This window comes from Haemorhous mexicanus, chromosome 11, assembly GCF_027477595.1.
Source record: "Haemorhous mexicanus isolate bHaeMex1 chromosome 11, bHaeMex1.pri, whole genome shotgun sequence".
NCBI classification, from domain to species: domain Eukaryota; kingdom Metazoa; phylum Chordata; class Aves; order Passeriformes; family Fringillidae; genus Haemorhous; species Haemorhous mexicanus.
The window spans coordinates 19,770,172-19,798,008 of record NC_082351.1 but is presented as its reverse complement, the minus strand read 5'-3'; the positions used below and the strand labels follow the sequence as shown (position 1 = coordinate 19,798,008).

Below are 27,837 nucleotides of genomic sequence, written 5' to 3'. Positions count from 1 at the left end.
GCAGTCCCTACTTACCTCAATAGGTTTGGATTACAGCCATTATAATAACCAACCATGAATGTCTATTAAGTGCAGCACTGTTCTTTCAGGGGCATTTATGTGGGTGTTTGTATAAAAACACTGTCAAAAACTAAAGAACACCAGTAAATATAAAATGGCAACATTCAGGTTCAAATGTAATGAACTAATTTATTTTTTTTAACACTACATCCAACTGTTTTTCACCACTCACAGATGTCACTGGAACGAGTTGAATACAAAAAAATTGCCTAACAATAAACTACACAGACCAGCTAATATTGATTGCTTTAAAAATGCCCCCTGTTAAACTTAAATAATAGCCAAATCTCACTGCAGTAAATGTACTTTTATATCATTAAATACTAATTTAACAGAAACGTGACTGCACAGTGAAAAACACTAAAATGCTGGAAAACTGAAAGATTGCCCTTTGTTTTTTGTCTTATTCTTCCTGCACATTATACAAGCCTCCAAATTAACACCTGAAAGAAGAAAACAGTAATTTCATATTAGCTGGCTTCGTAGTCACACAAGGCAAAGCTGGGGCTAAGCTTAACTTTAATACCCACTTTCCAAAGCCCGCGAGAAGGGAGACTGCAGGACGCCTCTCACCACAGGCTCTGGCCACCCTCGATGACCAGGTTGTGGCCTGTCATGTAGTCTGAGGCTTCGGAGGCCAGGTAGACCACGGCAGCCTGCAGGTCCGTGGGCTGGGCCAGCCTTCCAGCAGGAATGTCAGCCAGCCAGCGCCGCACCAGCGGCCGCAGCTCCTGCGAGTGGATCAGCGGCGTGTCAACGATGCCCCTGCAGCGAGCACATGGACCAAGGGTTTAACAATGAGTTTCTCAGAAAGAAAGGCAGCACCTAGAGGTGTTTTATGTTAATTCAGAATGTTAATTCAGAAGGAAAGCAGGGTAACAGCACAAAGGAGATGAGCACATCCAGCCTGCTCTGTCCTTGCTGAAAGTCACGGTGCAAACTTCCATAGCGCTCCTTTCCTATCATCACCTTTCACTGCTGATGGGCAGCTCAGAGGTTTCCTTTCAAGTACACATACACTCACACGATCTTCTTAGCCAATAGCACAATCCCCTTACTTTTAGGTTGCCCATAATCACCAGTTTAAATTTCTTTTCTACAAAATAAGCACAGCATTGGAAGTGAAAGTGCCTTGAATTGAGTCTGTCGCAGCTCTTGGGAACCGTTGTCCTTCCCCCAGTTTCTCATCACTCTACAGCTAATGTCATACAGCGTGCTTGTGTACAGCCCAGAAACTGAAAACAGACCAACTCCCCATATGTCAAAGAACAAGGCAAACAAAAGCCAGCACCCTTCTGGGCACCAGAGCATTTCCACACAAAAAAAGGAGGGGCAGAGATAAGCACAACACACCCAGTGTGATCCCCCTTAAACCAACACCTGACAAATCACACTGATTTACCTGTCATGTCTCTTTTACATTAATGACTGACTCCACTATTTACTAAAACTCTGCTAACTTTGGGCTTTTTTCAGGTGCCCTAAAATGCTGCAGGAAGCACAATGCAGGGCAAAGATCTGGCTGGCTTTTATGACTTTAACTGCAACTGATTTGTCATACTCCTCCTTAACAACATATTTGTATTTTGCGAAATGTATAATTTTTTCAGCCCCTGAACAAATATATTTACATAACTGTGTCTAACGAGAAATTACATTTAACTTCTCAGAAATGACAATAACTAAAACCTGAACTGCCAATTCCACTTCATTAGTGTGGTAGAAATGCATTCCAAATGTTAATAAAAATTCCAACATGCTGATAAATTAGCGCTTCTAAGGAGCATGTGACACCTTGGTTAACATATTCAACCTCAATTATATTTCTCTTCAGCACCCTGTTATCTGGAACCTTTGCTGGCAATCAGAGGTGCTGTTTTTCAGCGGCCAATTTTCTAGATAATGTAGCTTATCAACACTGTGGGTAAACTTGCCAATGAAATCAGGCTGCACTGAACCACACACACGCTAATTGCATCTCTTTTTTATGCATATTTACAGACTGTCACTTCAAAGAAATCAGTGGCCCATTGAGGCAGCCAGTTAGCTGGAAGAATTGCCTCTTGCAAATGAAAATTAGCAAACAAGCTAGTGATAAATATGAAATGAACAAAGTATAAAAATACCCGTTTTGTTCTGAAACTTCATTGGCATCCCAATTTAGACTTCCAAGGAAATAATTTTTTGAGACAGACTGGATTCTGAGTATGAGATTTACCTTTTGTTTTAAATGAAGGCTGAAATCCGCTATTTACTCTGTTATGAAGTGGAACTAATTCAGATTTTCCCCCAAACATTTCTGTTCGCTCTAATCAGGCAGGATTTAAATATCAGCTTTATATTTTATTGTAATTGTCAATAAAGAGCATAGCAGTTCAGAAACACTGAGCAATGCAGCTCACTTTAGTTCTGGCAATGTAACAAAATCAAGCACATTCCAGTATAGGACTGTGAATGCTTAACTTATTTCCTTCAAGCAGAGCCCCATGGTCTCCTTTGCTTTCCTAAACTCCTCAAGAACTGGTTTTCTTCAGAGAGAAATGTGCTTTGAGCAGCAGACATAAAATATATTGAACTCCTTTCCCTTACGTGCCTCTCACTGAGCTTACAAAACCATCACCATCGTCATCATCATTCTGGCTTTACACTAGCAGAGACCAGAATAAGATCCATATGATTTTCTTGGTTTTTTTTAATTTACAGATACATTTTAACCTCAAGGGAATGCAGATTAGGGAATAAAACACACAGTCCTCCAGCACAACAGATTTTGCTAAAAAGAGGACGTTTTTCAATCTGTTAAGAAAAATGATCTTTGGTCTGATCACTGCAGTCTGTGAATCACTGTGTTGTGCCTCTTGCTGGACCTTTCTTTAGGTTCACTCCACGTAGCAAAAATTTAGATGTGAAACCAAACTTCACTACAAATTTTTGTTATAGAAATGAGAAAAAAATACAGCGCAAAACTTAAAAGTTGCAAACACACATACTGATGGCACTATAAATATTAGGCATGTCATTGATACTACACATCTTCTGGGAAAGCTTGGTGCCAAGTTGGGCAATTTAACGTTGTCGAACCCTTTTAGGCAGATTTTAGTTGGCTCCTAACCAGTTCCAGCAAAGACAACTGCCAATGCATTAATTCCCTACCTCATCTCGTATGCAGTGCTGAGCCTATCAGTACTTTCTGTTGCATGTCAATGTAATATCAAACTGCTGGTTCCTTAATGTTAGATATGAGCATCAATATTTCATTATTGATACACAGGACAATTTTGGACATGAAGGGGGAAAAGAAAAGACCACTAAAAAAAAAGGAGAAAAAAACAATTGCCTGAAACATTTCCACTTCGAGAGACACATTAGGAAAAATATCACTTACCAGATACTTAACTGGAATTGTTACGTGCACTCAATCCCCAAATGAGAGCAAAAAAAGATTCCATCTGTGTGTAACTTGATTTCTTTCAGATGAGTTATTAATTTGAATGAGTTAAGTACACTCCACTTAATCAGGAAGTGTTTAATCACAAGATCCACTTAATTGGGACATCTCCCAAGGAATTAAGATTTAAGTCCAAAGATACTTACCAGCAACGACTGCTGCTTAATGGGGATAGTAATGCTGCTTAATTGGGATGCCTTCAGGTGATGCTGGGGTGCTCCTTCACCTGCCAGCTCTGCCTCTCCTTCCCCCTTATGGGGTGTTCCCCAAACCTGCAGTGATCCTGCCCTACCTGCTTTCTGGGGTTACAAGCCTGGTGCAGTACTGTGTGGCAGCCTTCAGGGGAGCAGGGCAGGATGCAGGGCACACAAAGGCTCTTTGCCCAGCAGCCCAAACCCAAATCCCTGCAGCCCATCAGGATGGAACACAGTTCATCCCCCTGGGCTGTTGACCTGGCTGCAAGTTGACCTTAATATCAACTTCCACTTGCCCTTCCCAAAGGTCATCACATAATAGCTTTTCATGTCTTGCTAATCAAGAAGGCAGTAATTAGGAAAAAAAAAAAAAGGGACATTGATTCAGTGTAATGGCTGCAAAAATGACGTGTTCAATGCTGCACATGCCAAAAACCAGACACCTTCCAGAATTTCCTCTTCCATCACACCCAACACACTTCCATGTCCTGAAACCAGTCAAGAGACTAAGCCCTGTGGGCAGCTGGGCATCAGTCAGTGCCCTGTAAAGTTCCCTGATTACAACCAGGTACCCTCTGCAGTTCAACCCCCACATGCATTTCAGGAAGACTCCAAGACCACCTTCATTTTTTGGCATCAGCTGTGCAGCAGGCTATGAGGTGATGGCACTGGATGGTGGTGCAAGCACTGAGCACAGGTTCCACAATAGTAACAGCCTAAGTCAGCCAAAGCATCTAGGGAATCTCAGCCACCTTCTCTCCCTGGGCATCAGGTTTGCCTGGCCAGCAAGAGAAGCTTGCATGTTCAATTTTATAAATGTAATAAATCATCCTAAGGACTCTGTCATAGCATTTTATGCATTGCTAACTTTTATGCATTGCTCTGCATAAGTTTTATGCACTCATTAAGAAATTAAGTTGATAAAAAGTGACCAGATAGGAAGAGGGGGAAAAGGCCAAAAGGTTTGCATGGTGAAATAATGTTTAAGGCCAGACTGGAGCATTTGAAGCTTCAGACAGAGGCACACTGGGAGTGCCTTAAAGCTATAATGCAGCCATGACTGGGAGGAGCGAAGTACTTAAGGACATAGATATTTTACTTATCCAGAGCTGATCTTGGGTACTATAATGCCTTATATCTACATCTGTTCTCCTCAGACTCCTTAAAATCCCATCCTGTTATAAGATGACACTGAGGCTCCTGCTGGTGCTGGGTACTCAGGGTGGAAGGTGTCCCTGGTTCTCAGTGAGTCACATCAAGAGACTGTGACACTACTGGGGACTGTGGACCCATCCACAGTTCTAGTGATGGGTCCAAATGTGCACTGAAATGCAGGTTCACATCTCACACAGACAGGACTAAAAATGTGAATAGTTATTCACTCAGAAGCAGATGTGGCTTTTGCTCATGTGATGAGGGATCTGAACTCCATGAACTGCTGCAGGCTCCTTCCTTGTGCCCAGAGGTCCCTGGACAATCCCATCATGAGGAGCTCAGCCAGAGCTTGGAGGCTCTGTGAGGGGTGTTCTGCTGGTCTCCAAAGCAGCTCAGTCCAGGATTCCACCTGCACTAGGGAAAACTGCTCTGTCTACAACAGGGGACCTCAAAGACAGCAAAATATTTGTTCTCTGCATGTCCTTGCTGGCTATTCCTCCAAAAAGGCAATACATCACCCCCTTTTTGTTGTAGGATTTTGAGCTCAGAGCTAGAGTTTAAGACAGGTAGAGATAATCAAAAATGCAACCCTGTGTTGCCTTGAAAAGTAAAAAGAGAAGCTGTCAATTTTTTCTCCATGCTCTGGCAACTGTCTCCAGAAACATAACTTCTCTAGAAGTGAGTGCTTGCTTCCAAGCTGTACAAAACAATGAGTTTTGATAATTTGGTGGCTATTTTTTAAATTTATGTAAGCTCCTAAGAAATGGGTAATTCCTCCTGTAAGAGCCTTCTCATCCATAATTGCTGTGAATGTGGCACAACTATCCAACCTCTGCTGGAGCAGATTACCCGTATGTTTTCAGACACAATTCCTGCCAGGTCCTGCTGAGCTTCCCTAATTCCCTTCATCTCCTCAGCTCCCGAAAGCCAGTGTAAATTCACTACTGCTAGTTGTAGGAACACCATTACAGTAGCTGCTGCTAGCATGGGCATGGGGAAAATCCCATTAGGAAGTAAGATGCTGTTGAAAGAATCTGTGGATCACGTAGAGTGACGGCTGGAGTCTCTGGTATAATTAGTAATAAATAATCATAAGGAAGACAGCTAGCACAAGGAAGGGGAGAGCAGACCAGTGGTAAAAACAGAAGCCCTTGCCATTAAGCTCTGTGATTTTTTTTTCTCCCCCTCCACTTTGTGGATTAAAATATGTAATTTGTTTTCCCTAATTTGATCTACATTATTATCTTCATTATTACAATTTAACTCCTGGGTTAAAATCCTGCCCTTCTTAGTTACTCTGATTGACTTCAATGGTCTACAGAATTTGACCGCTTCCAATTAACGCTATCCACTTGGGTTTCTGCTCAGCACTATCATGCACTGCTAATTGTTTAATAAAATGACTGGTTGGGCATGTGTGTGAGAAACAGGGAGAGACAGAGTGGATCTAGTAGGAAAACTTTTCTTTGTGAATAAACACCTTAAAACATAGAGCTTGAAATCTCCAAAAATAAGGAAAATGTAACTTGTAATACATATATACACATATATTTACAAAACTACTCCTAGCCTCCTGTGTCTGTTGGAGCTGAGCAGTAGCTCAATAACAGCAATAAAATGTAGCTTTTAAAGTGCCTATGTATTTGTCTCAAGTAAAAAGGGAAAAGAAGTATTGTCTGCTAAGTGTCAAAAACCCTTTATTTAACCACAGAAGGCTTGGACAGACTAAAGAAATATTTCATCTGGAAAGGAAATGCTAAAAACTACCCCTCACATTATTGGAAAACCTATTACCAAATGCTAAAACCTCTCCTTAAATCCCTGAGTATACACAGCAACAGAGCATGCTTGGTTCTAAGTATTTAAACCTTTGTTAAGGAAAAGACAACATAAAAAGGGATGCAATCCACCTGCTAATTAGAAACTTTATTTGCTGAGGTAGTGTTCATTTGAGCTTTGTAGAACATTTCATTCCCTTTGTAGTTTCAAAATGAGACTACATTTTACTTACGGGGAAATGCAGTTGACTTTTACTCCTCTGTCAATCCACTCGGTTCCCAATGTCTGTGTTAATTTTACGACCCCGGCTTTGGAGGTGTTGTACGCCAACTGCTTCTGTGGGTGAGGGACTACAAGGGATTCAGAAGAAGAAAATTATTTATTCTTCCCAAATTAAAATAGCTCAGGCACTACACAGACAACTCCCTGCATTGAGATGAGCTATTTGCCCTTTTCTCAGGTACCAGGCAGGGAGCAGCAAGAATTTAGCCACCTACAACACAAACCCCTAAACATGTATTTTGCCATCTAACAATTTTGTCTCAGCAGATGGGGTGCTGGAAAACAATGGTGAAAATAAAAATAAAGACATTTAAAAGATCCCATATTTGGGCAAATAAAAAACCAATATATTAAACATATATATGCAATACTTGACTGCTCTGAAGAAAGATAAATAATCATGTACACACATGTGCATTCATATATTGTACACATATGTATGTCTATATACTCGTGCACTGTAATACTAATAAAATATATTATAATTATAGAATATTATATAATCAATAATGTAATGTCAAACAGATGTATTCACTGTTATGTAATATATGAATATTATTTATAATATTCATATTATGGTAGATAATATGTGATAGCTGAATGTAACAGTAAATTGTTTGATATGACATTATATGATAGAATATGATATAAGTGCATAATAGATTTTATATAACATATTATATATAGCTTCTTGGAACAAATTATTCTCCCCAATTTTTAAATTATCCATAGTCTGAGGCAAACACATCTTATGATTTAACTAATGTTTGTGTGGATGTGAACACAGGTGCATCCCAAAAATTCAGAACACCCACCAGTTTCAAAATCTGAAGCTTTTGAAAATGTTTCAGAGATGTCACATGTCAGTCAATGACAGAAAATGATCAGCTTGCTAATTACAATGTTCAAGCTTGTTAGTGCCGTGTGCTCGGTGGCTCTGCCCCTCTCCAGCTCAGTGAAAGCTACTTAAGGACAAATCCCCAGTGGGTGTAAAGTGCCTTAAACCCACGGGAGCCATTCCAAGTCAGTCCAGGTGTTGGGATTCACACCCACAAAGTATCTCTCCTTGGACTTTTCTGGCTGCCATTAGGACTTCATTAAAGAAATCCAGTGCAAAGCACCCATCCATAATTAGCTCTGTATCAGCACAGAGCTCCACTGAGCTGCTGACTCTGATGGAGGGAGAGAGGGGGAAGTCAGGGCAAATATCAGTAGTCACAAAGACAGGCAATTCCAGCCTGTGGGGTTGGATAACGCTGAACCCTGGAAGAAAAGGAATCACTGGGTTACACAAGGTTCAGCAGCCAAACCCCAACTCCCAGTATTTTGGTGAAAGTACATAAGCAGCACTGGTAGCTGGCATTAAACTGGTCTAAATAAATTAAGCTGATGCACCAGTTCTGTATCACTCCCACCCATGGCATCCCAACACACCCACTACTGATTTTAGTGACTTAAGCTCTTGGGTTTGAATATGTCAATGTAAAGGGTGGAAAGAAGGTGATAACTGAGTTACCCAAACTCTGAAAGAGCCAAAAAGCCCTGCTGCAAATCAGTGAGTATGTGAACAAGGACCTTTGCCTTGAGCAGAGATGTTTGTGAATATTAGATTTAAAGCACACACATGATGGGAGAAACAATTAGAGGGTTTTTTTTCTGCGTATGCTGCATGTTTGCTCAGAACTCAGAGGCCTTTTACTTGCTAAAAAGAATGTTTCTTACCATGGCCCTCCTCTGCCAGCATTTATTCTGTGCTCTTTTTTGTTCAATATGAAATAATTTGCATTTTGACCAGCAGAACTGCCTTGCCCTCAGTGTGTGCCTGTTGCCCCCGACGCAGGGCGCCGTAGGGGCTCTCAAAGAGATGTGGAACGCAATTTCTTGATTAATTGCCATACATCAGCTCCAAGTTACACACAACTTTGGTAGTTAACCTTGTAACCTCCCAAAAGCAGTTCTTTGCTAAACTTTCCAAACATGTCTGTCTGTGATAAATCATTTTGGTGGTCACTGGCTCTGCACCTACAGTGCATGTGGGAGGAATACGCTGCTGCAAGCCATGAGAATCAGCTTCTGACTTGGGTTATGGCACACAACTATCAAAAGTCCTTCCATGGACTTTTGTCTTTATAAGACTATTTGAAGAAGGTAATTAGAAGCATGAAATTTTCGCCTGCTGAGGCACTCTGCCCCTCTCAACTGGAAGAACTCAAGGAGAAGCCAACAGGTGCTGTGAATCTCTGGCATTGGATGGGATTTCTGCAGCTAAGCATCCCATGCCACCTACTTTTCCCTTACCTAAGGTGGTCTCTTACAGAGAGAAGAGCAAATCTGTAACCCTCCAAACTCATACAAAAGGGGGTTTGTGAATAAAGCTATGCCTCCAGCAGTGTCACCAAAAAATCTGCATTGCTAAGGCTTCTGGGAAGCGAGGGTGCTCACTCCTATTCAAGACAGATGAGAGGAGAAAGCAGATAAAAATTCTGCCAACATTAGCTGTGTTATGTTTAAAACACCTTTGTTCTTACTTTAGCTGGTTTTTTTCCCCAGTAACTGTTACAGTGCTGTGTTTTGGATTTAGGACAGGAATAATGTTAACACACTGATGGTTTAGTTGTTGCTGAGTGGGTCTTACTCTATATCAAGGCCTTTTCAGGGCCTCCTGCTGCCCTGCTAGCAAGGAGGCAGGAGGCAAAAGAACCTGGGAGGGGACACAGCCGGGACAGCTGACTCTCAATGGCCAGAGGGATATTTCAAATCCCATGGCATTGTGCTGGAAAACAAAACTGGGGTGAGTTGGCTGGGTACTCTGACTGGGCATTGGTCAGGGGGTGGTGAGAAACTGCACTGTGCACCACTTGTTTTTTTATGTTCTTTTTCCCTTATTATTATTTCCCTCTACTTTTCTAAGTAGAGGTAAATAATAATAATAGTCCTAATAAACTGTCTGTATCTCAACCCACTGGTTTCACATTTTTTCCTAGATTCTCTCTCCCATCCTTGGGGGGAGAGAGAAGGGCTGTGGGGTTATACCACAACAACCTGACACTGCTGCTGCCCCCGTGTTTGGTGCATCAGGCTCCCAGCCTGACCTTGAAGCAGCCACACAATATTAATGAGAGGTGCACACAGAGCAGAGCAGACCACTTCCCACTGAAGATATTCACTGTAAAAATTACAGCTCTGAGTTACACCTGGGTGAGCGGCCGAGCCGCCGCTGCTGGAGCGAACGCCTGGAATAATTCCATTGGAACACAGAATCAAAATGCACATATGCAAAATGTATGCAGCTTATCTTTGATTAATTAAAGCTGATTCTGAGCAGTGTATCTGGAAAAATCACAAACAAAAACCTCCCTATCCTGCTAAGTGTCTTCTCATTTTCCTGTATCTCTGAGGAAGGACTCAACCTACAACAACAACAAAAAAAATATCCCCTAACTATTTCTAGAAACATTTCATACTATGCCAGTTGGCCAACGTACTTAAATAACCAACCAACCAACATATTTATTTAACATTCAGCAGATGGACATGATATGAACATCGTGGTTTTCAGTCGTAGTTTCATAACTACTAGATTTTCTCAATGCCAAGATTCAAACAGGTTCAGAAGGTAAACACATCTCTCCATCTCTTAACTTCTGGCCTAGCATGCATTAACTTTCACTGACATTTAACTGCATCTTGGGATGACCCTTCCAAGTTGCTCTCAGGGCTGCTTTCCAATGTTCCTTTCTGTTCCAGGACAGGTACTGCCCTCAGATGTGACCCCCAGGTGGAGCTCTGGGCTTGGCTCACCAGCCATGGAGGTGCAGCTCCAAGCTGGGGCTGGGATGGATGCTGGGTTGGAATGGCATCCCCATCCAGCTCAGCAGAGCTGTGCCAAGCCTCAACTGAAAAGTTGGAAAAAGCCTCTCCTTAAGCAGAGCAGACCACTGCTGGGCTGCAGCAAGGCTGGGAGCTGTGTGCCAAACCAGCAGATCCCCAGTTTGTGCCAATTCCCAGAGCTTCCTAACTTTCTCCAGGATGGACTACATCCCAGGAAATTTTGCTTTGTGACAATGATGTGGATGGTGCCAGCCCAAGCACAGACCAGAGCCCGACTGCTCAGAGCAGAGCAGGAAAGCCTGAGGTATTTGAAATTTAAAGCCTCACAATCTTTTCAGAACTACTTTTCTTGGGGAGTTTTTGTAACTTTACAAAGTTGGGATGAAGGGGTGGTGCCTGTGTTTAAGCATAAGTAAAACAGCTGGTAAAGACACTTGAAAAAATATTAACAACAAGATTATAAATGGATTTTTGAAGAACCATTTAAAATTACTGTGCAATAAACTGAGTAGAATGACATTGAATGTCAAACTGGGCACAGTAAAAATAAACATTATTCCAAAGGAAAATAAAAAGACTGCATATTTATGTAACATTCAGCAGATGGACATGATATTAATACAGGGGTTTTCAGTTGTACTTTTATAGCTACTAGATTTTCTTGCCTAACTTGGCAACCCAAGGCACCATTTGATTTTTGGATTTGGACAATACTGCAACAGATGTCCAGACCAATAAAATAAATTCCTAAAGGGCTATGCTTAATTTGTGTAATTGATCAATTTTTGTTACATGGGCTTCAGCTCAGCAGCCTTCCAGATTAGCTCAGCAGTAGGGATTTCATTCCATATGTTGCAATGGTTTATTGGTCCTTTTGATGACACTGCTGATTCAGCAGCGTTGGTGCAGGCACCTGTTGGCAATGAGAATGTTATAAAACCCATGGGTACCAGGGCAAATATTGGCACAAAATCCTTTGGGTGGCTTGTAACCATCTTGTGGGCTCAGCTTCCCACATGCCACGGAGTTTGCCTGGAACAGCGTGGAGGGAACAGCACCTTTCCTGTGGTATCTGCTCCAGAGCCAAGGAAGGTGACTCCACCTTTTCTGTAAAGAGTAATAAGTGCTCTAAAACATTGAGGACAGATAAATGTTGAAAAATGATATCAATAAAAATTTTGTAGTACATTTCCTCTAATACGAAATGTCAGTGATTTACTCCTTCCCAATACAGGTTTAATTGATTCAAATAGCATCGGTAGTAATTAAAATATGGATTCTGAAGCACAACTGTTAGCTCTCATCACTCACCTATTAAACTTGCCATAGATGCTGTGTTAATTATCTTCCCATATCCTTGATTCAGCATAATGCGGCCTGCAGCCTGTGACAGAAATTAAAAGGAAAGACCAGTGACCCTTTCTGTGATTGTGCTAATAATGACATGATAATAAATTAGTCTTTTCAGAAGAGTTGATGTGCTAACACATTTTTTTTAAGTACCTGATATAAAAACTTGGTATAAAAATGGCTGATGCAGGGAAAAATCCCATTGCCATTTCACACCTCTCCACTGTTGGCAATATTTTTTCAAAAATATCACAAATGTTGGGAATTTCCCCCTCCAAGCTTTCTGGTTTTCAAATAACCACCCTTCAAAAAAATTTTGGCCATTCTTTAATGCCTGGGCTTGGGTAGCCAACAAGTACCAGCTGCTTTTGAATGTATTGACCAAAATCTGTAATTAATATAAAGCAAATCTCTCCTAAACTCCACCAAAACTAGGATCAATTCTATTGTGATAATATTAATAAAGGGCTATTATATCTTGAGATAAACACTTAGAATATTAATACCCCATTTGCAAAACTGACCAGTGCAGTATTTCACACTTACTTGGCAGCACAAAAACAATCCTCGTAAATTAACATTAAAAGTTTTGTCCCATTCCTCCAGGGAAGTCTCTTCACTTGCAGAGTTCAGATTGATGCCTGCATTGTTGCATGCAATGTGGACTGTGCCCCAGCGAGCCACAATTGCATCCACCATCCTTTGCACATCCTCAGGCTTGCTTACATCTGCTGCCAGGGCAAGGCTTTTAATGCCTGCATTGAAATAAGAGTGATGGAGTCAGCACAGGAATTCATGGGGGGAAAAAAATTATATTTTATGATTGTTTTTTAATTCATATATATAGAGATATTTTATATATGGCTGTATTTTATACATACATGTGTGTGTATATATATATTCCACCTTAATTCATCGCTCCACAAATAGTAGCAAAACATGTGTCTGTTACTGCAATACCATTATAAAGTTTCTGACTGCTGCGAGGTTTGCTGGCTGGAGAGCAGCCTGGAGCCCAGGTGCGGGAGCCACGGCTGCCACTCGGGCAGGACGAAGCGTGGAACACTGCACCATCTTCTGTCCAAACCCTCAACTGCAGCTTCCCCAGCTCCCAGCCGCTCTACGGTGGTTCTTCTTCTGCCAGGTTCCCCCCAGGATGCTACAGAAATCAAATTAATTTGTCCCAAACTGCTCTCTGGGTGAACTACAGCATGCAGAGAGATGGGAGCCTCAGACAAAACCAAACCAGTTGTAGGTGGGAGCTAAATGGGAATACCTGCAGGTGCACAGGTATGGCAGTCATGGTGACTTATTTATTGCAAATCACACTGCCAGAATAATGCAAACATCTGGAAGTGATTTGCCAAATTTGAAACATGAAGAAATCTTTCATTTTTCCTAAAATAATCCAGCCATTGACTTTTGCACCAGGGCTGATCTGTAAATAACTTCAATTAATTCATTATAAAAATCAGCTTTAAATAACTTTATTGTTAAACAGCATAAGAAGCCTGCTGAGGCTCCTGAGGCCACTGGGATTATACCCATCCTCAAAGCCAAACAAGGCTACACCAGTTAGGACTGTGGTGAAGTGGGTATTAAGAAAGGAGGGAGGCACCCACTGGTGTTGGACCATGATCAGCAGTCTGGGTAGGAAGTTGCAGCTATTAAAGCAAGATCTTTTTCTTCTATATAAATGACAAATTTGTTCCACACTGGTACCTCTTTTAGATCATTCTAATGAAACATTCAAAAGAAGGCATAAGCCTATTCCAGGAGGAGACTCTCCCAAAATTAAGCTGACATGGAGGCTTCCATGAAAGAAAGGCAAAGCAGGAATTGCCCAGTGGTGTGTGTGAAAAAATGGCAGGAAAGAAGCTTTTGCATGGAAAAGCTCTTCCTCCTCTCCAGTGCCTCCAGGAGCCTGTCAGGGTGCACAGCCCGAGGTGATGCCACTCTGGGGTGCCAGGGCATGGGAGCACCTGTCCCTTTCACTGATGACACCATTCTCTTGATTTCCATGGCAGAGAAAAAGCACGGGCAACTAAAAAATGGATGCAATGCTCTGCCACAAAACAAGACTTCTTATTTTATAAGAAGGCAGGTTTTATGCTAAACTTGCTGAAAGAATAAGAATAGCCAGACAGCCCCTGTTGCTCCTCCTAATTGTTATCAAGACATGTAATGCACAGGGAGTTGCTGCAATCTTCCTTTTTCAATTTACAGATAAAATGGGTGCAAGTGTGTTACTAATGGTAACAGAAAGACTCTTCACCTGCCCTCCAACTCTCACCCCATTTAGAGCTTCATCTTATAGGTCAGTTTATAAAAATGAGACAAAAGGTGCCACGTGTGAGTGTCTAGTGCAGAAGCAGTGAAACCATGCTCACTTCAAACCAGAGTCCCACACTCCACCTTAATCAATTCATCTGATTTTCCTGCACTCTGAGAGGGGGGAGGTAACCACTTTCTGTCTCTCCACTGTCCCCTCAAACCACTGGTTAAAAACAATAAATAAAACAAACTATGGGAAAATAGCTTCAAATCTACAGACACAATCAGAGGCAAGACACCCAGGGCAGGATGATGCATGGGTGGGGCCAGCGCATCTTCACAGCCCTCAGCTCAGTTTTGTGGGGCTCATGGAGGCAGGTTTGTGATGAGGGGGGCAGGAGAGGAGCCCAGGGACTCGCTGCTGGAGACAATCAGTGCTGGATGTGCCTGAGGTGTCCTTCTGCAGGGACACACACACGTCCCCCTGCCACGGGCTTCATCTCTGGTCTCTCAGTATAAATGGAAGTAACATGTTGCATATAGACAAGAAGATCAGGAGTGACATTGCACAAGGCATTTGCATAGTTTACAGTGAAAATGCACATTTTAAAAATCCCATCAGACTAATTCTTCCCTTAGGGTACAGACAGTGATTCCCCCTGAAGACAGAGGTGTGTGTAGTGGAAGGTAACCCTTAGGATTTTTTGGTTATGTTTCATCATTTTTGGTTCTTCAGTCAGGATCCATTAGTAACTGTTGAAAAAGGTATTCACACAGGATCTAAAAACAAAGAGCCCTGCAGCCAAGGGACATACACCTGAGCTGTCTAACAAAGCTAAAACTGAGATCACAGGCATTCTGATGTTTAAAACTCATCATGAAATGATGGCACCATCCCAAAAGGCAGGAAAGGGCTCCTTGATATAAGAAGCAGAGCAGCTCTAAGCAAGCTAAGCAAAATGTTTTGAAAAAGTATCAGTATGGGAATGACTTGGGGCACTGAGCTTCCAACTTTGAGTTAGAGATCTACAGCCATAAAGAGGAAAAAAATCACAGCCCCTTTGTCCTTATTACAGCAGGAAAAATACGTATTAATGTTATGATTGCTTCAATTTACTCATGTGAATATTTTGAGAGTAAAGCTAGCTGAACCTTTTTGTCAAAATTTATTTCCAACAGAGCATGATACTTCTTTGAAGCCAAAATGTTTCATGGAAACATTGATTTCAACAAAAAGTTTTCAAGGGAAATCTTCTGAGGTCCAGGCTAGAATCTCTAGTTACCTCTGGAGAGAAAGAGATTGAAAACCTGACCTTTTCAGATCCTTTCCAAAAACGGGCATTTGGATATAATTCCCTTTCACAAAAGCTTTACAAAGTTTGGGGGTTGTTCCAACAGGGAACGACAATAAATTCAAAACCTCAAAACCCATCATGAGATGGAAGAGATGTGCCCTGACCAGCTGCACTGGTCAAAGTGATAGATAATATTTGACCTCAAAGGATAAAGATGTGTAAAGAGTGAGAAGTGAGATTTTCTTTACTTTAGACTGCAATAATATTTGCTATGCCTCATGACCTCTCCGACTGCATTTTGGAACAACCCACCACCTCCTCCAGGCTGGCAGCCCACTGCTGAAGGAGTAAAGATGTAGGGCAGCCATTGAAGGGTAGATGATCAAACTCCCACTGAAAATGCCCTGGAGATGAGTTAAGTTCATTTTCCAATCGGCTGTTGGCATCCAAAGTCTCATGGCTCTATCAAGTAGCCCATTTCTATCCGAATAGCTCTGCTTGATATGCAGGATCTCACAGGGAAAAAATGTCCAAAAGGAGAGTTAAGGTGTAGGGCACAGCTACTTTGTGCCAAAACCATATGGCTCTGGCACATAAGAGAGTGAAAAGCTTCAGGGAAGGAGGGACTGGATGACTCAAGAATTTGTAATAGGAACTGGACACTTTCTTCTAGGTCATTATTTGGGATCAGAGCTTTAACCATTGCACTGACACTCTGTGTGAAGTGTCTCCTGCTCAGCAGAGCTGGGGTTGTGCAGACAGGGATGGTTTGTTTTAAATGTTCTCTGGGGAGGTTCAGGACAGTATCCAAATGAGAATGACACCAATCCTTGTCTCTTCCTGAGACTGGGTGATATAAATACATCTTCGGGGGCTGGTTTTGCTGGAGAATATGGTTTCTAATGGCCCGATCCTTTGCAGAAGTCAGAGTGGAAACAAATACTGGTGACTTTATCCAGGTGGGAATGTGAAAATTTCCTGTATAACTGTCCATCTTTAGAGACAATGAAGTACTGAACTTTGAAGAAGGCTCAGGTGCAATCTCACAGAAGAAATTATGAAATTAGTAATACTTCCTTTCTTTTATCATTAAAATTATATTTCCAGTTTTCTTTTTCCCCTTTACAATTGCACTTTAGCACAGCTCTAGGGGGAAATTCAATTTTATGTTACATTTTCTGTTTTTACTGCTAAAACAGAAGTGGCTTGTAGAGGATTTTACCTCTTATTTGGGATTTTACTTATTATGTCTATTAGTATTTTGTTCCTATATATGACCTTGCACACATGTTTGAAAGAAGGCTTGAAAAATTACTTGTCTTCAATTTAAAGAGCACAATGAGAGATCCAGACTGACAATACAACTACCCTGTTTGGGGATTTTGGCTCATGGTAGGAAGAGGGTCTGGAAGAGGGGGTAGGTGAATTTGTGGCTGTATCTGTCATTCACCCACAGTGAAGCCTGCCTGATTTACTTTGAGCAGCACCATCTCTGTTCAGAGCTGGTCATACAGATCTCACTTGTAAGAGGTGACCCTTCTCTGTTCCTGTCAGCCATGGCTCACCACTGTGGACACTTTTAGAATTTTCTTTGGATCACTTTGCCTCTCTGGAAGAGTTTATGTTGATAAATAACTCTTGCAGATGGTGTGGTAGCAGTGACTGCTGGCACAACACTGACAGGGCAGGAGCAGCTTTGTGCCAATGCATGAAAATCCTCTACTCTAACCACTTCCTCACCAGGGCTGGATGGGAGGGGATTGCTCTACAGAGCAGTGTCAGGTTGGAAGGAGGAAAGCCACTCATTACAGCGCCCACCACACTCAGTGCTTACCTTTGAGGCTGAGCTCACATGCCACTGCTTCTGCCTTGGCAAGGACCACATCCACCACAGCCACTTTAGCCCCAGCTTCCCCCAGGGCGTGGGCAAAGGCCCTGCCAATTCCCTGCCCTCCTCCTGTGACGTAGGCGACCCTGCCATCCAAGCGCAGCCGCTCCAGGATGCGGCGCCGGTTGCAGCCCCAGAAAACCTCATCCTTCACCACTTGTGTCTGCAACAAGAACACAAACACCCTGCACAGTGAGGGGCAGAGCTCACTGACAGCTGTGAGGGACTCTGCTGGTGAGAACGAGGTGGGAGCATGAGCAGGGATCCCTGTTTTCTTGGCCTATTAATTAATACAAAAAATATCACTAATTCAAGCCAAAAAGTCCCCTTATCCATACAGATATTAAGCTCAAACAGAGCACTGAGGTGCCAGACAATGGAGCAGAAGGGCTGTGCTTTAGGGAGATGCTACAACCACTCCATTTTCAGGAGAGTAGCGTATGGCATTTCCTAGCCTGGCTTGGGTACAAAGTCTTAGAAGTTGACTGATTAAGTCTTCCAGTTATTTCATCCCCAGGGCCCAATCTTGTCCTCAGGCTCAGCTAAGAGGCTAAAAACAAGGTTCCAAAGGCAGGATTTGGGTCAAGTAGAGTGCAATCAAAATATCTTCACAAGGCTGGTGCACAAATAAAGATATCAGCCAATAACTTAAACCAAGCTGTCATCTGATCAGCTGCCATACATCATTTCCCCCCAACTGGAATCAAAATGCAAAATACAAGATGTTTAAAATATTGAGTTTGAAATGCCAGGAATTACCAGTGGGTGTAGTTTTGGGAGTGCTCAGAAACTGCAAAGCAACCAGGATGTTTGGGTCTGGGTTTACTGAGGTAGGCCATTATGATTCCAGATGGGAATTTCATTACAGCTGGATGATGCCCACTACATAAAACAGAGACAGATAAAAGCACCGTTTTTTCCTTAGGACAAGCAAATTGTAGGGCCATGAAAATATCCAGCTCAGAGAGCACAGGAGGACATTCTGCGCTGCCTTTGAGCAAAAAAATGAACTATTTCAGAAATGTTGTATTGGTTCATTACAGCAGGTCCTCAGCTCCATCTTCCCACACTCCTCTGCATGGGAAGGATGGAAGTATACCAGTCACTCCAGACTCATCACAGGACCTGCTGATCTGAAAGGCTTTGCAAGGAATCGGCATTTATCAGCTTTACTGCAACGCTGGACTGGTGATGCTAAAGGTGCCCAGCTCTAAGCTGCTAAATCCATGATCATGGTACCACATGTTTGGCTTCTTGCCACCAAACCCCTGAAAATTCTTTTGTCCTTGTCCTTGGCAGAGCCAAAATTTTCCCAGAAATGCTCACAGAGATGAAATACCCACCTTGGACTCAATCACTGCATCTGGAGGCACAGGGCTCCTTCGGATGAGGCTCAGTCCACCCTGCACAGGCAAAATCACCTGCAAATATAACACAATTCTCTGTTTGGTACCTGGCTTTCTGTCACCCAAATTCCACTGATATGAAGGATCATCCTCAGCCCACAGTAGTTTTTCCCCTTCTCCTATTGTTTAGCTGAAGCTCCCTCCAACACAAACATTTCAGGCATTTGCATTTGTTCATATTCCTCTTCCAAACTCATTGCTTACATAAATGCCAGGGAAAAAAAATGCAATCTTGTCTCTCCATTTTCTAAAATCACAACATATTGTTTGTGCATCCTAATATTTCTTCTTTTTTATTATCTTGGCTGACTCCTGTTGTGCTGGTGATGCCCTACAGCCCCCAGAGCCTTTAAAGCAGAGTGGTGATTCTTTAGTTGTGCTGTAAAGCTGATTATTTACTCTTAAGTGCTCTCCTTTTATCTTGCCTACACTATAAGATGTAGACAGAGCAGGGACCACTCCTGAATATAGAAACTCATACCTAGAGCTCAAGTGAGGTGAATTATAATAAAATCTGAGTTCATTTTAGGTCCTTTGGATAATGGCACCAACAAAAGAAGCGTTTTAAAGAGTACTTTGCAAAATCCATAGATACAGCACTGCGGGCACCTTAACCAATGGCATTGCACTAACCTGCTCAACACGAGGATCTGAATTAATCACTGCATTTAATTTTCTGACAGCTAGTACATTTTCATCTGATACATTGTGCAGGTAGACTTGTCCTTTCATGAGTGTATTCTCTACACAGATCACTGCATCCATGCTCAGCAAGTGGTTATCCATGACAAAGCTGTAGTACTGAACAGCATTCCTTTGATCAGCATCAATAAAGACTATATCAAAGTGCTCGTCCTCAGCATGTAATGCCTGGGAAAAAAAATTATATTGGAGAAAACACTAATTATTTACCTGAAAGTTTAACATGTTGCCATTAATTTGTTGTTTATATAAACCTCAAACCAGACAGAAACTTGTTCTTTTAAGGTAACACTGCTAGAAATGCTTCTTGAGATCTTGGGAGCTTTCCATGCTTTGCAAACAATTCTTCATCAATGAATCTCTGAACTTCTCAAGGAAAATCAGGATATAAAAGAGGATGGCTTGTCCCAGCTTATGGTGTTGAGAGTCACAACAGAAACACCTGCATCCCTTGAGTCAAAGTAAATTGATCCATCAGGGTAAGACTGACATCAAACCCTGACATTGAGGCACTGCAAGTTCTCTCTTCTCAAAAGAGCAACTATCAACAAATTGAAGAGTGGTAATTATATCAATCTGGAGAAAAAAAAGAGGCATAAGGCAGATCTGGGAATTGCAAACTAGTGTGTCCCACTTCAGTAGCAGTAAAAAGGTTGAAATTCTAATTAATATAGAATTATAAAGCACATGAAAGAACAGGTCATGATAGAGATAAAGCAGCACAGGCCCTGTGAAGGAAAATGATGTTTCTTTAATCTAAAAAAATGCTTTGGATGGCTCAGCAACAGAGAGGATAAAAGAGAACTGGCTGCTATCATCTAATTGGATTTTCAGAAATGTGACACACCTTCCCTCCAAGCAGGCTGCTGATGATAATGTATAAAAGTGTTGATGGATGACCAGATGGGAGCCTTTACAGCCTTCTCCTGTGGCAGTTAATGCACTCGCTGCCCAAGAGGCTGCTATGGAATATTTCAGATTCCATCTGGGACTATTTAACTGCATCTGTGTGTGTTGCAATGAAACAACAGCTCATCCACCTATCTCGGCGAGCAGAAATGCTTTCAAGTCTTTGCATATCAAGGGAAAAGAGAAACAGTTCTGTTTTCCAGAACTCACTGTCTCTACCATGACTTTTAATGGTGTTTCTTGCATCCAGATTTCCCTTTTGTGTTTAGAGATATTGTGCACAACGAGTGATGAGCCATCCCTTGGGATGTACCAGCAAAGCATCAACAAAGGCAACAGAATGTGAAAAACTGGTTTGGTTTTGGGAAGTAAGTGAGGTTAATGGCTCCCAAAGAGAGATTTCAGGAGCCTTTCTGAGGCAGGAGTGTGTGGATCAGACAAGAAAATTGAGGAAAGCAGATTGTTGAAGCTGTGAACACCTCTATTGTGCAAACAGGGGTCATTGTGAGCTTGTTAGTGGTGAGGCAATTAAGCTTGGATAGTCACATTTAACTGTGGATGCTTGATAGCACAGAAACTCTGCTGAAAGCATTCATAAGCCCACATTTAGGACATATTACACTATAATGAAAGAAGACCTTAAGGCCAAATATATGCTAGTTTACTATAAATATAGTAGAAACTGGGACATCTGAATTCCTGGGATTCATCATTTCATTTCATGACCAACAAGAAAATCTTGCCCTGGCTCCCTCTTGAGCCACATTGGTGCAAAGCAGCAGGAACATTTTTGCTACTGTGGAGGAGTATCTTATGTCAGGTTGCACCTCAGTCAGTCTGTTCAATGTAGGTACTTCAGGAAGGGGCAGAGGATGAAAGCTGGGTGCAGGAGCCCATCACAAAGAGAGGTTAGAGGTCTCATTCCTCAGGGAGAAGAGCCAAAGCCAAATTCAAGTAATTATCATGACTTATCACCACTTTCTGACTTGTAACCTTCCTGGGTGGAAGAGGTAGGGGGCAGACATTCAGAAACAGATGTGGCCATTGCTGAACATATGTTACTCCTGCTCTGTGGGATGGCTCCCTAATGAAAAAGAATCTCACATTTATGCATTGACTTCATTAGGTCCATATGGAGTTGTGAAGCTCTCTGGATATTAGCTGGACTTCTCATTTCAGCCCTCTTTCTTTACGGCCTATCTGCTGACAGCTTATCTCTTTCTTATCTGTCTTCTGATACAGATAGACCACCTTTCAACATCACAGCATCCATCCCAGGAGGGTGCTTGGGTTGGATGTGTAACCACTGCACACCAGGCTTGTCCTTGGGTGTGCCAGGCCATGGTTTCTAAGGCATTTCTCTTCTCCACTTCACTGAGTCCTGAATGGCCAACCAGAAAGGTCACTTGGGCATCCAGATACCTGACACATGGCATCCATAACTTGAGTTTGTCCTGGGACCTGCCATCATTTGAGCTTCTTGTTTCCACAACTTCATAATTGCTGCTGGTTTTTCCATATTTAGGTAGAAACAGCTCCAGGGCTGTAAGAGGAATCCACAAAATTTCCTGAACCAGCCTTGCCTTTAGAGAAACCTCTAAACAGCAGGAGAACAGCCACAGGGAGAGAAAAGTGCCCTGTTTCCCTGTTCTCTTGGCTAGCAGAACACAGGTCACCCAGGCAGGTGGTCACCATGGCCAGGGCACCATCCTGGAGAGGGTTTCCTCACTGCCAGCACCCACTGCTGAACAAAAACAGCCAGAAAATAAAAGATCTGCTCTAACTGCAGAGTCAAGCACTGGAAAGATGGGTACAGTGCTGGAGAGGACAACTCCATGCTGTCCAGTATGGATGAGGGGGTTTAAAATGAGGGATTGACCACCCAGGCCCTCTCAGCACAGACTGGGCCAGGCCCTGCCTGGGACCTCACAGCACTCTGGAGATGCCATTGTCCTTTGCTTGGAGAGGCAGAGCCCAAATGCCTCCAACTGTGAGGAAAGCTGAGATCCAGAAGGAAATAATCTGCCTGCAAAATATCCTGCTGAAACTAATTTCCTGAGTGTTTACAGTGCAATCCCTGCTCCTTGCTACAGAGTCATCATAGATGGTAACAGATGGCAATAAGAGTTTTAATTCAGAGCAAACTTGGCTAAAATTAATGCTTTTGCTTACAGTGAGTCATTAACTTCCTTTCAGATTAAAAAAAAAAAAAAAAAGTGTAACACTGCATTCCATTGAGGAGATGTACCAGAAGTGACCATGAGAAAGGGCACAGCAGCACTGCTGATGGATACAGCAAAAGATCAGGGAGAGGACATCCCGAATAAAAACATGAATGATTCTTCTGCCAAAGCTCAGAGCAAACCTGATTGGAGTTCTGATCAGAGACAACACTCTCATAAGGCACATACAAACTCAATCAGAAAAAAATGACTGCCCAGTTCCTTTGATATGGATCATACAGTCAGCATATTTGTAATAAAGATGTACTCAAAACTTATTACCTTTCCTGTGCCTTGTTCTTGACCTAAATGTAATAGCAATCCATCCTTGGGGTGCACAGAATACATGAAAAAGTACAGTTTCCTTTTAAAACACCATTAGAATATTTTACTGTGTGTGGACATACACTCTTGTTACTCCTAAATGCTATTCTATTGAGTACAGTTTATATTCACCAGCAAAGCGAAATCTCTAGGGAAGCCAGAGAGGGAATGCAATTTCTAGTAATAACAGCTCACAACAGTGAATACTATCCACTTATCCCCACAATTTCCAGCTATTTTGGACTCCTTTCTGAATTAACCTTTCATATCAAAAGGAGCAATTCTAGAGCACACTAGAGACTCTGACACAATTTCATGCATAATTTATTCACTCAGTTCAACATTAAACGCAGAGTCCTTGACTTTGTCAAGGTGGATTCTGTTGGCAGACTTCACAAGCAGCAAAACAGGAGAAATGAGATCTGCAGCTCAACCTCTTCACCTATTCTGTCTGCTAACAGGAGGGAAAAAAGAAGAAAGCAAACCCCGACATGCTTCCACAATGCCCTGCAATCAGCAGAATTGGCTGCAAACACCGTGTTATTTTTGTGTTGCATCTTCAATTTTAAAATGGAAGGATCAAAATAATGGATGGGAATAATTTCCTGATAGTTTGCATTCCCTCCAGACTCAATCCTGCATCCATTGTTCATCAAAAGTCCACTGGGATTTGAAGGCAGCTCTTTGTGCAGGATCAGGCTCTTGCTGGCAGCAGATCCATGGCAAGGCACATTACCCAGGCATGGCTCAACAGAGTTCAGACTTAAGGGAAGATTTGTTGGGAAATGTTTTTAAACACTGGCCCAGGACATGTTGAATAGATAGCTAATTCCCACCAAAGACAACTGTACCTGAGACTGAATCTGAAGAAAGGCTTCCCCTCCATCCACATTTCAAAATATTATGTAAAATTCCTGAGGCCCTTGGGCACAGAGGGTCTGTGTGAGCTCTGTGCTCTGCTGGAGACCTCACCCAGCTTGGCAGTGTCTGTCCCTCATGCATGGGGAAGGTGGAATTTTATCACCATGCCCTCAGGTACCAAGTGAACCCTACCATGTATTTGAGCTCTCTGGCTCCTATCTGATACTTAGCATTTACAGGTCAAAATCCTAGCTGTTTTGTGCTGGCTGTGATCTGGGACAAGAGGGAGGGAAACAGGCCAACCCCATCAGTGCTTTGTGATAACACAAGGAAGCACCAAGAGGCCTCAGAGAGCCTGGCCAAGGTGCTGCCATGGACTGCTGTGCTACCTTTGCTCTGCTCTCTGCTCGCTCCCAGCCCTGCTGAGCCATGGATTTAGGTGAAAGAGCCAAAGCCACAGGGGTGACATAATGGCCCCACTGTCTGAGGTGCACTGGCACAGATGTGCTGCATCCTTATGGCAATTGCTGCAAGATCTGGCAGCTTCCTTGTAAAGGAGAGAATCAGTTGTGGGGGCAGCCCTGGACACATCCTGCAGCACCGGAATGATACCTGAGGCTGGGATGCAGTTCCTGGATAGGCTAGTTTTACACCAGAAGGGAGAGATCATACCCCTTCTGACAGTTTGGACATGCTGAATCACAGCTTCATGCAGCAGAGAAGGAATCCCCTTACAGGTAGTTAATCTAGAGACCATATGACATTTTCTTGCTTTGAATGGGCCAGGGTAGCGAGGCAAATCCTGCTTCCAGAAGTTTTATTACTGCAAAAATTTGAGGAGGAGCAGATAAGCAGAAATATTGCCTTGCTGTACTCAGCTTAGAGGCAAGATTTAGCCATCATCACCAAGCAAGAAAGCTGCATCAGACACCTCCAAAGAGCAATCGGTGGGTGACCAGCTCTGCCCTCTAGCTTCTATGAAGGGACAAGAATGACACCTAGGGCTGCAGATTCTGCAGGCAGCAAGGACACTCCTTGCCAGAATCCAGCTTTTCTAAACCTCACTGTACTCCTCAACAAATGTTAGCCAGCTCTGCTCTAGACCAGCTTCCCCACAGACCACGAGGGACTGAGATGTCCTCCACCTCCTTTGTGAAGGTGAGCTGTGGGAGCCCTGCTGTGCCATCTCTTCCCCATCTCCTGCCTTTCAGCTGCCCACGAGGCAGCAAAGGAAGCCTGCTCAGTCTCCAACCTACACTGGTCATCTGGGAGGGAAAAGGCAGCATGCTGTCCACAGACTGAACCTCTTCCACATACCCAGGCATCCATGCAGCTGCCACACTCCAGCTGGGCAAACGTCAAGAAGACCAAAATGCACCAGAGAGGCCACCAAATTCAATGCTTCAGCATTTACAGCCATTGTGGATTAAACCTGTAGGACAAACCTGATTGTCCTGATACTGATGACAAAATGCCTGCCACACTGAATAGCAAAAGTTCAGAGCCCAGTGCAGAAATCCTGCACAGAAAGGTGTCCCCATGCTGGGAGCTCTCCTGCCAAACATGAGCATCTCTGTTCCCAACAGCTCCAAGAGGTATTTGAAGTTCTGAGCACCTGCAGAACTGGGGTCAGGATGTGCCTTCATGTTGCAATTGGAGGATATAAAATCAATTGCAACATTCTGTTTTAAGGATTTAATTTTCATGTCTTTGCTCCCTTCTTTAATCTCTACACAGCATGTACTCTGCCTGCCTCTAGATATTTTAATTCAGTCACAGTAAGTCAGTTGCACAGAATGGGCACTAGAGAGCAACAGCAATTCAATTAATTTCACACTCACTGCAGGGAGCTGGGATTTTAAATGCTGCACATTGCAGGTGATCTGTAACATTTCATTTTTTCGTATACTTGCAAAGCTCTTTGTTTCTTTCTTATCAAACTTGGAGGTCATGAAAACCAGAGGTCAGAAAGCTCCTGGCCATTTCATTTTAGAAATAAATATGGTGCCTGCTAATGCAAATAAAGTTACAATCAAGCTCACACTGACACATCCTGATTGAAAATGAAATCAGATCAAATTGATTTGTATTAATAATAGAAAGGCTTTTAATGAACCTGGTATGGGCACCACCTGTCTCATGCTGGACCCCCAGCAGCATCCTGGAGATCCACAAACTGGAATTAAATGTGAGCTGCCAGCAATCATAAGATTTCTCTGTCTTGGAACAAAGTCACCAGTCAGAATGAAACAAGTACAGTAGTTATTTGTCTGAGGCTAATCACATTGCTCTGGAAGTGAGAAAGTGGGGATTAATTCATCTAAGAGTTTGCTGTGGGGAAAAATAGTGAGAGGCTTTGGAAGAATTGGAAACTTCTCCAGGAGTTTCCCAGCTCTTGTGAACATTGGGAGCAAGTTGTCCTTCTCAAAAGTTGGCTCAGCAGGGTACAGATCCTTTCTTCCTGTTTGTTATATTTGGAATTAGGGACCTGAAACAAAGCCAACCCTTGTTGAGTTAAACTGCCATTGAAGCCTACTGACCTACATTGAGAGCCTGTGATCCCTCTGATCAAAAAGCTGCAGGATTTTAGTTAAAAGGGAGAAAAACTGTCTTGTGTGACAGAGATGCCCCATCACACACTGGAAATAAGAAATAATCTCAGTGCAAGAGTGTGTTCATGCATTTGCAAGCAAACCAGAGCCACCACCCAGCATCGTGTGGGCAGGGAATAAGACCTGCCTGAAATTCTTTCATGTGCTCTTCACAAGAACTCCCAAAGTCTCTTTCCAGCTGATTTTACCTCCAAGGTGTCTGCCACTGGTCCCACTCGCAGGTTTATCTTTTTGCCATCTGAGGAATAATCAAATGCCTCCTGGCTGTTCACGCCGAGATACGGCTCTTCTGCACAGGCAAAGATTTTGCCATTGTCTGGCAATTCCTCTGCAATAGCAAGGATACTGTAACCTTTAAGCTTGCCAATTAATAAAATCTTCCTGGCTCTGATCATATGGACAAACATCCTAAAAATTTGGCCTGTGGAAAGACAAGAATGAAAATTTGAAAATAAAACCATGAGAAAGATTATACTTTGTTCACAGTGAAAATTAGATGTGCCTTTTAAGTGATCATTAAAAAAACCCTAATCTTAAAACACTCTCAAATAAGGGTTTAACCACAGAATCTGACAAAATTTCATCTAAAAATGCAGCTAAAAGACAACAGAATAAAAGAACTGATTTTAAATGTAGAACCTTTATCATCAATGCTGCTATTGTTCAAGTGCTTGTTAAATAGTGCTTGAAATATTGCATATTTTAACATTCCCCCCATATGAAAATGGCTTTGAGATGGCTCCATACTCTTTCTGGAATACAGCATAAAAAAAAAATCACTACATTACCTTGCATTTGCTCTTAGAGTCATTATCCCTAGACAGCACCATCATTTAAGAAATTTATCATCAGTGGTGTCCTTCGAACAATGTATTAGTGTAATAGATTATAAGAGTACTTCACTGGGATGATATATTACTCCAAAGATGAGAACATCTGGGAAGAATGAATCTGGGAATAGATTTAGTGTAATAGGCTTTATAAGAGGATACAAGCCTGGGTATTTCTACTTGTAAAGGTGCAGTGCTTGGCCACAGCCACCTCCACCACAAAAAGCACATAAACCCTACCAGACATCCCAAACCCAAACCAGAAGCACTTTTCCATCCCTTTCCCTTCCAGGAAGGGTGGTGACCTCTTTGCTGTTGACTGAGGGATGGGGCTGGCACTGGGAATTAAAGCACTCTTGAGTGGGCACATGTGAGTGAATACAAGGCCGTGGAAGGCAGGGTACAGGAAAACTCA

At 42.5% G+C, this 27,837-nt stretch overlaps 1 protein-coding gene across 2 annotated transcripts; it reads right to left on the bottom strand.

Moving 5' to 3' along the window:
• Positions 1-169: 169 nt before the first annotated feature.
• Positions 170-27,060, bottom strand: LOC132332535 (D-threitol dehydrogenase-like). Of its 2 annotated transcripts, XM_059856953.1 has the most exons (9): positions 26,781-27,060; positions 19,596-19,832; positions 18,900-18,977; positions 17,503-17,719; positions 12,646-12,854; positions 12,061-12,133; positions 6,869-6,986; positions 591-825; positions 170-503 (listed from the first exon to the last, which is right to left on the bottom strand). In XM_059856953.1, the coding sequence occupies exons 1-8, from the start codon at positions 27,051-27,053 to the stop codon at positions 630-632; spliced, it is 1,401 nt and encodes a 466-aa protein (XP_059712936.1). In that variant the 5' UTR covers positions 27,054-27,060; the 3' UTR covers positions 170-503; positions 591-629. The 2 variants fall into 2 exon arrangements, with proteins under 2 accessions (XP_059712936.1, XP_059712935.1); XM_059856952.1 differs by having other exon boundaries at positions 170-825.
• Positions 27,061-27,837: the final 777 nt, after the last annotated feature.

What these genes read in the sequence shown, in the direction of transcription:
- LOC132332535 (XM_059856952.1), bottom strand. Translation starts at nt 27,053, where the DNA reads ATGGTTTTATTTTCAAATTTTCATTCTTGTCTTTCCACAGGCCAAATT. An exon ending in ATGCAGTGATTGAGTCCAAG is followed by an intron (nt 17,720 to 18,899) that starts GTGGGTATTTCA and finishes TTCTTGTTGCAG; the next exon opens with ACACAAGTGGTGAAGGATGA. An exon ending in AAAGTCAACTGCATTTCCCC is followed by an intron (nt 826 to 6,868) that starts GTAAGTAAAATG and finishes TGCTCGCTGCAG; the next exon opens with GGGCATCGTTGACACGCCGC.